The sequence below is a fragment of the Bombyx mori genome, chromosome 26 (genome assembly GCF_030269925.1).
Source record: "Bombyx mori chromosome 26, ASM3026992v2".
NCBI classification, from domain to species: Eukaryota; Metazoa; Arthropoda; class Insecta; order Lepidoptera; family Bombycidae; genus Bombyx; species Bombyx mori.
In genome coordinates this window covers 10,684,206-10,696,502 of record NC_085132.1, presented here as the reverse complement: position 1 = coordinate 10,696,502, position 12,297 = coordinate 10,684,206, and the positions used below count along the sequence as shown (strand labels likewise).

The window sequence follows — 12,297 nt, the reverse complement described above, 5'->3', positions numbered from 1 at the left end:
AGGAAACGCCACACGCCTTAGGACTCGCAGATTTTCCACAGGAACAACAGGTAGGTTTGATAATTATTTTCTTTTCAGGAGCGTAACGCGTAACAAGACGAAAGCAAGCTACTTTCGTTTTTAAATAATACGTTTTTCAGGAAACTGGTATATTTTATTTTTTCAGGGTCGAGACTAAGTGTTCGCCAGGATAATGCGGCGTATTTGAGCACGAAATTCTTCTTAATTATTGGAATTGAGATGGATATGAGTTTGATGCACTTCTTGACACTCGCGGCAAAGTCACTTTAGTTTTCACTTTTAGTTTTTCACTAATTAATGAGCCCGGACGGAGACGTCCCAGGGATACCTTAACCTTCGGTATCCCACCGCTGCCACCAAATTGTTATAGGGATTTGGCCGAAGGCCTTTTTAAAAAAAATGAAATTAATAAAGAATAGATTTATTTAAATAAATTGGGCTCAATTTAGGGCAAGTGTCACGCGCGCGGATGATGGTTTCAAACTGACTTGAATTATACGAGTAATTATAAAGAGATTATAAAACTGCTGACTTTGTGATTTGTAATGGGGTTCCTTAGCACTATTGTATACGGGAACCATTTATAACAGTACACACAGACAGACAAAACCAGCTACTTACCTTATGAGGTTGAACTTATTGTCATATGAAACAAAGTTTATCAAAGTCTGAATAAGTTCATGTAAGCATTTCGTGAGGTTCTTCCCTGCAATCGTTTCGAGTTAATGTCCTAATTATCAATTTATTAATTAAACAAATTTAGGATATAGTTCATAGTTGATAACAAGACACATGCAGTCTAAACCCAGAGTCATTATCCTAGATCAGACCGCACCATTTCAAATTCCTAATAAACAATCTTAAGCTATCTACTTATCTATACATATAAATTAAATTGGTGTGTCTCTTTGTAATATTGAAATAGGCGCTTTTTACTTCATGCATATGAATATTTATACGGTACATACACCAAAATAACATTTTTTACAATTTTTGTCTGTCTGTCTATCAGTTTGTTTGTTCCGGCTAATCTCTGGAACAGCTAGACCGATTTTGATGGGACTTTCACGGATAGGTAGCTGATGATATAAGGAGTAACTTAGGATAATTTTATAGACTAGCTTGGGCTTGCGGCGTCACCCAGGGTTATTCTCGTCGCGGGACTCAACTATCAGTAATAAAATTTTATGTTTCCGAGGCGAAGCGAGGGCGGGTCGCTAGTCCATTATAGATACAGACTAATAAGTTTTTTTCAAAGAAAACTATTAAAGGTTTGGCAAATGGAGTTGTATTGTTAGTTCTTCCACAATTTCATATATCTTTAATGGAGGTTAGATAATGCATTTGACATCAACATTTTTATAATGGTATGTAACATGTGACGTATTATTAAGCGGTAGGCAGCGGCTTGGCTCTGCCCCTGGCATTGCTGAAGTCCATGGGCGACGGTAATCACTCAACAACAGGTGGGCCGTACGCTCGTCTGCCTACATGGACAATAAAAAAAAACGTAGACATAATTGACATTGATTTTAAGTAGTAATCTGATTCATTTCAGTATAAGTGAATATTGCAATTAAAATTTAAAATACCACAAATAAAATTGTATCCTAATGTCTGTCATTGATAGATCGACTGCGTATTGAATAAGACAGGGATCAATTCCCTTATATTAGCAAGAAATTTAGCAAGACTTTTAAACAAATTGGCCAAGAGGCGATAACTTCCAACCTTTTATTTCATCCTATCCACTAACAATTTTATAAAACGCCTGCAGTTCTAACACTAGAATCAGGAATAGGGACCCTAACCACTGTTGAAGTCATTGAAGAGTTTGACGTAAAACTTAGCCTCTAGCATCACCCTGCGGAGCTTTCGCCGTCACACCTCAGGGGGGCGTGCTTCGCGAGGCAGCTGCCCTTGTGCTATCAGGTCTCTTCCAGCTCAGCATAAACCATCTATGAAGCTATAGAGGCCTCTTAGCAATGCTTCCAGTTTTAAATCCCATGTGTCGAAAGAAATACCGTAGCTCTTGGAAGACACCGTGGTGTTACAAGTTCGCAGATCTGGATGTTGGTAACATTATGACTATTTCTCATACGCAGTAATTATGCTAAGTAGACTCATGAGTAGGAGATCAGTGATATAGGCTCGATGTGTTGAGACTGTATTTTTCAAGATGGACAGGGATATTGACTTAGAACTTTATAAAGGAGGAAATTCAAATATGATCCATACCAGTTTTACCATTTTCAGTCGATGAGGTCTAAAAATCGACCCCTATTAATTGTTAGAAGTTTTTGATGATAAGACCTCGATTATTTCCCGATACTGTTTAAGTAGGTAGTGCTACATGCACTAAATTGTCATAAGAATGACGCATATTTTAGTAGGAAGTATCTTTGTTGAACTTTAAAAAACTTCAACCAGTCGATAAGCATGCACCCGTTTGTCCTGGTGGAACTGGGACATCCTCAAAGCCACCATTAATCCCTCCCAGCCTCCAAAATGAATAAATTCGTAAATACAATATCAAACTCTGCTAATTGAATATTGCTTCATTTTTGAAAAAGGGCCATTTTTCGAAAAAAGTTTGGGAATCCCTGGTCTAGTGGATTAGACATCCAAAAGCTACTTTATTTCAAATCGACTATGAGCTCGGAGTGCTGTTCCTACGAAGTTTATTTTTATTTTTAATTGCCCTTGTATACAGATGAAAATCCGGCTCACCTGACAGTGAGTGGTTACATCGCCCGTGGACTTCAGGGGAAGAGCCAAACCGCTGCCTACCGTTAAGCACTCTCCAAGATCTTTACTTGAATACTTTATAAAATAATTCCGGGATGAAGGAATAGCATTGCATAATAATACTTGATAATTCAGTGACTTCAGCTGTCAGTTGCCGTTAAGGGTAGCGTGTGTCCGGATGTGCCCACCCATATGTATGAATAGTGGGAGCGCTCCTTTATAAGGGCCAAGTGAAAATAAGACCTCCTATCTCAAAGACAAGTTCGAATCAAAGCATTCACTTCATTCAGAAATAAAAGCACCCGTATAGTCCTAACAATACAGTTCATGTTAGCTTAATTACATAATCACAATTTAGTCTTGACTACTGTAAAACTTAAAAAAAAAAAAAATCTTGGTCTTTATTCAATACTAGCGGCCCGCTCCGGCTTCGCTCGGGTCTTTAACAAAATTTTAAAAATAAAAAATTATAATACACACACATTATCCCTTCTATTTGCGTCAGGTCTCTAAAAATAGAAAATTATAAAGATAGTTTGAATATATTTTTTTTTTAATAAACTATTATATTCCTTTAAATAATATTTGTTTTTATCAATTTTTTTATTATTTTTATATTATTATTTTTCTAGTTTTCGTAAAAAGGTCATACATACAAAACAAAAGCCATTGAGTTTATTGAGTCAGAGCTTCCTTGTACTGGCTGAGCCCTTGCTTTGTTCGAGCCCTTGCTCGCCCACCTGTCCTTGTGTAACTGGAAAGGCCTCCGGGCCACCAGTAAACCCACAATTATAAAAAAGCTACCCTGTGAACGATTTTTAACGTTGTTTTATTTTTTAAATAAATGAACACTTATTGTGGCATAGCTATAATATTCGGAAATATGCTGACGCCACATTTTTTGTAAATAATAATGTGTTCTACAAAGCTATAGTAAATTATTTTATTCTATCATTGCGTTACATTATTGGAGTTTTAGTAAGGATCCCTAATTTAAAAAAAATAATGAATTCAGCCTATGTCACTCGGAAATAATGCCAATTCAAAAAAAACAAACAAACAAACAAATCTTTTCTTTTTATAATATTAGTATAGATAATTAATGTTACATTTTCTGGAATAATTTAAGCTCTATCCTTGTCCGAGAGCTTTTGTTTGTGCCAGGGTGTTGACTGCTGGAGCCGCGCTGATGACGGCGTCTCGAACCCTCTGACCCATTTTTTCCTATTATAATAAAGTAATTAATTAGCACAATTTCAGTAATACTTCCAATACAACCTCACATAAAGATTTACTGTCACTAATTACGCAAATTTAGTAACTTTTCTATGAATACCTTCATCGGGCAAGTCGTTCGTAAACACGTGTCAGGGATGCGTTTCCTTAGTAATATACTATGCCTGCTATCTGCTTGCAGATTTGAACACGCTTGAGTCAAGCCACAGCCGCTTTTAGTAAAAGTAGCGACTTATTAGTTGCGCATTCGGTGGACAGCATTTCGGACCAACGTATCAATTTTGCAAGAACTCAATCTCCTGGCGTCTGTCATCCGAGTATCTTCGCAGAGTCCTTGAATACTTCGGTCACATTGCACGGGAGAATGGTAGCAATCTCGAGAGGCTCATCGTGACCGGTAAGGTGGATGGGAAAAGATCTCGGGGGCGCAGCCCAATACGTTGGTCCGACCAGATCCGTACCGCTCTTGATTCCACGTTTCACAACGCCCTCCACACCGCCAGAGACAAGAATAAACGGAGAAAGATCGTGCGTGATACAAAAGGGTGGTCACGACCCTCAGCAATGAGGAATACGACGCAAGGAGGAGGAGAGACTTAGTAGACGATATAATATATTTTTTTCGTACCTATTCTAGACATCTAAAAGGGCCATGCTAGGTTCCCTGTTTTTTTTTTCCTACCTATGCTGAGGCCTTGAGAGGCTATTTCAGCTTCATCCTAGCGTGTAGGTGAGCTCTCGGGGCTCAAGCTGGGAGTGCAATATCACTGGCCCTAGTAAGAGCAGTGCTTCGCAGAATCTAACTCCGGATCGGAAACGCGACCCGATTACATCGGGTGATTTAGCTAATGTGTAGCCTAATGACTCAAATCTAAGTCTGAACACAGGAGTACTGCTCCGAAACTACAAATAAGATTTCAATAGATTACAGTTCAATATAATCTGTAACCCGCGCACTTGTAGGGAAGAACCGTAGGAACAAAGACCTCAGGAGAGTAATGCAGACGTCCTTATGTAGTAACAATATGGTTCAATTTCGCGTAGCCCCAAGAAACAGGTATTATCAGCAAGAGCGTATAAAAGCGCGTCCATGTCGGTAGAGCAGTATTCAGTTCGTTGCAGCTCGTACGTTGAGTTTCGATTTCGCGAAAATACAAAATGAAAATCTCGAAAATTTTCGTTTTCGTGTTCGCTATTGTTTTCGCCACGGCTTCGGTCTCGGCAGCTCCCGGCAACTTCTTCAAGGATCTTGTGAGTATTGTCCTAGATGTTAGCGGATCGTAGATTTGATTGAAGAAGCCACTTTCGCTGTTTGATCGCCCCACTTACTGTAAAATACATTTGAAAAGGTATATTTTTTTAAAACATCTTTTAATTTACCTTGTTCGTAGATTGTGGCTTATTAATCCAACTTCCACATCGGTGAAGGTGGTAGAAAATTTACCTTTTTTTTATTTATTGCTTAGATGGGTGGACGAGCCCACAGCCCACCCGATGTTAAGTGGTTACTAGAGACCATGGACATCTACGATGTAAATGCTCCACCCACCTTGAAATATAAGTTCTAAGGTCTCAGTATAGTTACAACGGCTACCCCACCCTTCAAACCGAAACGCATTACTGCTTCAGGGCAGAAATAGGCAGGGTGGTGGTACCTACCCGTGCGGACTCACAAGACGTCCTACTACCAATAATTACGCAAATTATAAATTTGCGGGTTTCATTTTTATTACACGATGTTATTCCTTCACCGTGGAAGTCAATCGTGAACATTTGTTGAGTACGTATTTCATTAGAAAAATTGGTACCCGCCTGCGGGATTCGAACACCGGTGCATCGCTCAACACGAATGCACCGGACGTCTTATCCGTTAGGCCACGACGATTTAAGTGTCGTGTGTTTTAATCTAAATCAATTTATTATTATTAAAGTGATCATGCATTTTGTTGGCCGGCAAAGAATGCCTGAAGCCTTAAGCCCATCAATGTTAAAAAATACATGAGATGTAATAAATAAATAGTATTAAATTTTGGATCTGGGAAACATAAATATGCATCAGTTTTAAGGCTCTAGTTGACTAGACGTTTTGATCTGGAGTTAAGTGGTATGTGAATCCATATGTCCATAGACATCATGTGGTGAAAGTCCGGCTACCTGGATTGGTGTTTGATTTTGAATTATAAATTAAAGAATCAAGGAAAAATAGCACACGGCCATCAGCTAGCCCCAAGCTATGATCCCCTGTACTATGAAAACAGGATATTGCTAAACATACATAATTGTACGATTTCCTCCTCCTTCAGTCGATCGCTCATTGCTGAGCATCGTGATGCGCCCGCCTGTGACCTTTTTTTGTAATTTGTAGCCACTTATGTCGGTCTGTGGCACAGTGAAGTGCGTGGCTCAGTCTCATGTCCAGACACTCAGACACTTGGTCACTCCATCTTTTTCGGCTACGACCTCTGGATCGTCTTCCAATTGTACGATTTAATATATGCATATATGTATACAGATTCTACATACTCTAAATACCATGCAAAATGCAACCAAACAGCGTCACACGATTGCTTTTCCGATGTCGGATTCGAACCCACGATCGCTAACTCAGCAGTCAGGGCGCGAAATACAGCGCCACCCATTCACCATATTGTATTGAAATTGTGCTAATTAATTGCTTTATTATAACAGGAAAAAATGGGTCAGAGGGTTCGAGACGCCGTCATCAGCGCGGCTCCAGCAGTCGACACCTTGGCAAAAGCAAAAGCTCTCGGACAAGGATAGAGCTTAAATTATTCCACAAAATGTAACAACATTAATTATATTGAATAAAGACAAAGATTATTTTATGTTTTCTTTTTTTGGAATGAAATTCCTTATGGAACGATGCGGAGGGGTACCCTAACCGGGAAAAAACGTCCGTAACGTAAGATTTTTTCTATTTAGTTTGTTATCGACAGATGTCGCTGCACGTAAATTCGACAATTCCTGAATCGCGGTGACGAGATGCTACACAGTTGATAGACGTTCTCATATTTCTCTAATCTCTTGCTAAATCATACTTACCTAGCGTAGCGGACATTGTGATCATGCAGGCTGTTCCCCAGGATGAGGCTGCTCCGTTGCACTGTGGAGTGGTTGACCCGCCCTTGCGATTATTTTTATTTTTATCAATAAAAAGTTATAATAAAAAATGTAGAACCGAATAATTACTTTCTATATACCTCGAATAGAAGTTAAAATTAATATTTTTATATTATGGAACTTCGTTCATATCCGGTGTCCCACGACACCACACATCTTTTTATTCGAAGTTTTACAATGTTCAAGACTAAATTATGATTATGTAATTAAGCCAACATGAGCTGTATTGTTAGGACTATACGGGTGCTTTTATTTCTGAATGAAGTGAATGCTTTGATTCGAACTTGTCTTTGAGATTGGTCTTATTTTCACTTGGCCCTTATAAAGGAGCGCTCGCACTATTCATACATATAGGTGGGCACATCTGGATACATGCTACCCTTAACGACCACCAATTATTTTATAAAGTATTCAAGTAAAGATCTTGGAGAGTACTTAACGGTAGGCAGCGGTTTGGCTCTTCCCCTGAAGTCCACGGGCGATGTAACCACTCACTGTCAGGTGAGCCGGATTTTCATCTGTATACAAGGGCAATTAAAAATAAAAATAAACTTCGTAGGAACAGCAATTCGAGCTCATAGTCCATTTGAAATAAATCAACTTTTTGATGTCTAATCCACTAGACCAGGGATTCCCAAACTTTTTTCGGAAAATGGCCACTTTTCAAAAATGAAGCAATACTTCAGACCTCATAGCCAAGTTAAAAATCCTATTCAACTAGCATAGTTTTTGATATTGTACTTACGAACTTATTCTGTTTGGAGACTGGGAGGGATTACTGGTGGCTTTGGGGATATCCCAGTTCCACCAGGACAAGCGAGCGCACGCTTATCGACTGTTTAAAGACTTTTAAAGTATAACAAAGATACCCAACAACCCGCGTCCGAACCTCGCATGAGGACGCCGGACCAGCGGTCGTCGGCGCCACGACCACCAGCCCTCTCGGTCGGCAGGCTATCCGGAGCCCGCCTAGATGGCGCCGGTTAGAATGGGTTATCCTACGGAATACCCCGCTGGGTCAGAACCAGCGTGGGTCGAGGATAGCCGGCCTTCCATCACCCGGATGCTCTTGCGTAAAACGCGTGCAGAGCAGCTTGCACGTCATCTTCTTAGGCCCCCTTCGCCGGTCCCCAGACCGACATATGAAGGGGACCCGAAACACTTAGAGGGCCAGGGCTTGGGCGAGATCCGCCTCCCTGGCCCCCGCTCGACGGCGGCGGGCTTGCGCGTCTCTCACGCGCCCCGCCGCCTCCTTCTGCGAAATGGTGCACTCGCAGAAGTCGAGCATCGCCTTCCACGACTCGTCGTCGCCAAGCATCGATGCCACAACACTCGACAACGACAAGTCGTTTCCTATTTTTGCGACGAGGACACGGCGCCACCCCTCCCATGCGGGGCAGGCGACGAGCGTGTGCTCCGCCATGTCCAAGTCGCAACCACAATGGTGGCACTCTGCCGTCGGCTCGACTCCGATCCGGTGCAGGAACTCACCGAAGCAACCATGCCCAGTGAGCACCTGCGTGAGCCGGAAAGTGAGGCGTCCTCTGTCACGATTCACCCAGTTCACAAGAACCGGGCGAATCTCCTAGACGGTCCTACGACCAGCCGAAGGATCGGCCAGCCGTCTGGACCATGACTCCAGCAAAGATACCTCCTACTAAAATGTGCGTCATTCTTACGACAATTTAGTGCACGTAATACTACCTACTTATACAGTATCGGTAATGATTCGAGGTTTTATCATCAAAAACTTCTAACAATTAATAGGGGTCGTTTTAGACCTCAGCGACTAAAACTGGCAAAATCGATATCGACCATAATGGGATTTCCTCCTTTAGAAAGTATTAAGTCAATAGTCCTGTCCATCTTGAAAATTACAGTCTCAACACATCGAACATGTATCACTGATCTCCTACTCATGAGTCTACTTAGCATAATTACTGCGTATGAAAAATAGACATACTTAATGTCGGTAGCCAGATCTGCGAACTTGTAACACCACGGTGTCTTCCAAGAGCTACGGTATTTCTTTCGTCACATGATATTCAAGGAGAGCCTTAAGCAATGAGCAGTACCTTCTATGCGTCCCCGACGTTACTCATGTGAATTTCATGTCAAGATATCCGCACATTCGTCTGCCTTTGAAGACGTTTAAAAATCTATAAGTTCATGTTGTACCTCACAGCGTTTATAGTGGTAATTATATTGCATAAAGAGTGTCCTACTCAAAAGGACGAAACCTACCCAAAATTAATTTATAGGTATCAGACAATATCACTCTGCGATACCAGAGACGTACATTACTCAGAGAAATAATATGTTGCTCATTACTCGGCGAATTCCTTAGTCGCATTTTATGATAATTACGGGTTGAGATTAGGTGGTACTATGCCAGTGAATACCACATAGTCACTGTTAATACCAGTCACATTTAGCACATATTATTATCGTATGTCAGGACAGTGCTGATCCAGATCGACAAAGCCAATAACGTACATAACCTTTCAATTACTAACTGAAAATTATCACCGAATTCCGCGGAACGTCAAAGCACGCATCACTCGTTGCGATGTTCATGAAATGCCGGTATATCACAAAAACGTGAGGCCCAAGAGTCACACAGTTACGACAGTTAATCAGCAAACATTTCGCATTGAACGCGCATAAACTCTAAGAGACAAGAATAAACATACCAACAGCTGAACATCGATACGTTTTACAAGACACAGGGTTACTGTTTATTTTATTTAAGAATAGAAGCATTGCTGAGAGGCCTCTATAGCTTCATAGATGGGTTAGGCTGAGCTGAAAGAGACCTGATAGCACAAGGGCAGCTGCCTCGCGAAGCACGCCCCACTGAGGTGTTCCGGCGAAAAACTCCGCAGGCTGATTCTAGAGGCTAAGTTTCACGTCAAACTCTTCAATGACTTCAACAGTGGTTAGGGTCCCTATTCCTGATTCTAGGGGTAGAGCTGCAGGCGATTTATAAAATTGTAAGTGGATAGGATAAAATAAAAGGTTGGAAGTTATCGTTTCTTGACCAATTTGTTTAAAAGTCTTGCAAAATTACTCGCTAATATAAGGGAATTGATCCCTGCCTAATTCAACACGCAGTCGATCTACCAATGACAGACATTAGATACAATTTTATTTGTGGTATTTTAAATTTTAATTGTAATTTCCACTTATAGTAAAATGAATGAGATTACTACTTAAAATCAATGTTAATTATGTCTACGTCACATATATTATAACATGTCATGTAATATAATGTTGATATCAAATGCATTATCTTTCGTCCATTAAGGATATATGAAATTGTGGACAAACTAATAATGCAACTCTATTTGCCAAACCTTTAGGAGTTATCTTTGAAAAAAAGTTCATATTAGTGATAATAGATAGAAAATAGATTAAAAGATAAGTAGATAGCTTAAGATTGTTTATTAGGAATTTCAAATGGTGCGGTCTGATCTAGGATAATGACTCTGAGCTTAGATTGCAGGTGTCTTGTAATCAACTATGAACTATATTCTAAATTTGTTTAATTAATAAATTGATAATTAGGACATTAACTCGAAATGACTGCAGGGAAGAACCTCACGAAATACTTACAAGAACTTATTCAGACTTTGATAAACTTTGTTTCATATGACAATAAGTTCAACCTCATAAAGTAAGTAGCTGGTTTTGTCTGTCTGTATGTACGCCTCGTTGCGGTATGCCCGAATTGAGAGTTGATATGGTTTTTGCCATTAATCCAGAAATTTCTTACTAAAGTCTAAACACATTTTAATAATATACTGCAAAGGAAAGTCAGTGTTTGTTTGTGACACCAAAAATATTACATTGCTTGGTTAAGATTCTAAGACATTATAAAATTACAAGCGGATAAATACTTCATTTGCATGTAATTTTCATCTAATATATGTGTAGACAGTCGCCGGCTTTCGTGGAAGTCAGTGCAGAGTCGAATGGAAACCGCAAATCGATCTGTGAAACGTACTATGGATAAGTGTGCGTTGTATTCCAAGAAATTCTCTCCAGTACGGGAGTGTGATGGTATAGGGAGATGATGGAATTAAGTCGAGCAATTCCTCAGGACACGCTTCATGGAACATTGACGTAAAAGAGAAACCAAACATTGGCGCTTCCATAAACCAAACTGAATGAAAACCCATCAGTTATGAACGAGTTCAACATCTGAATGTGGACAATTCTGTGTGGAGTCTTTATTAGGAGAGGTACTGCCTAGTCTTGAAGGCTTTTGAAATTTCATTCAAAGATGCCTTTTAAAACCGTGTCGTAATTAAAATACATAAAATGAATTCAACGAAAAACATTACAATGTGTCTTTGTTCGCTCATTAAATAACTGTCTCAATTATAAAGATTTTCTTATAATATATTCGATACCTTTTCTGCTTAGAATTTTTGATAGTCGATGGAGAGGAGTCGTCCTTTTGTGGTCGCAAATGAGTATATTTTGTACCCGAGCTAAAGGTCATATTAACGTGAACACTGCATCCAAATTGAGGCATTTGCTCGAAGTATAGATTGCATTGATAATTACTGTCTACCCTCCAAATCATAACACTTGTGGTGATACGGCAATATAGTACAATGACACATAGAATGAGAGGCATCTTAATATTATACAAGCATACTGTGACCACCGATTGGTATTTTTACCAATCTGAGAACTTTTCATTAGCCAATTTCATTTGAGCTTTCATGGGCACATGTGATTTGGCGAGGATTGACGTGTATATAGCTGATATCCCTGACTGGCGGAGATCACTTATCACCAGATGCACTATTCATTTGTTGACCGACAACGGCAACGATGTTTCCCGAGCGCTATGACATGTCTTTCTTCAAAGGAGGCCTGTGGAGAGTACTTAACGGTAGGTAGTAACTTGGCTCTGCCCTTTGGATTAATGAAGTCCATGGGCGACGGTAACCACTCATCGTCAAGTGGGCCGTACATTCGTCTGCCTACTAACTAGTGCAGTAAAAAATTCAAAAGAAAAGCAAGTCGCGACAAGCGAAGTCGCGAGCGCCGCTGTCTCACGCGTAAATAGCACTTTGATAAATTATTATTTCATCAACACCTCTTGACTATATAAAGGCCGCAGAGGCATCGATCTAC

The 12,297-nt window shown here is 40.1% G+C and overlaps 1 protein-coding gene across 1 annotated transcript; it reads left to right on the top strand.

Moving 5' to 3' along the window:
- Positions 1 to 5,134: 5,134 nt before the first annotated feature.
- CecD (cecropin D) lies at positions 5,135 to 6,850 on the top strand. Its single transcript, NM_001043368.2, is given in 2 exon segments — positions 5,135 to 5,256; positions 6,694 to 6,850. Coding segments are annotated over 2 exon segments (186 nt in total). The 5' UTR covers positions 5,135 to 5,163; the 3' UTR covers positions 6,787 to 6,850.
- Positions 6,851 to 12,297: the final 5,447 nt, after the last annotated feature.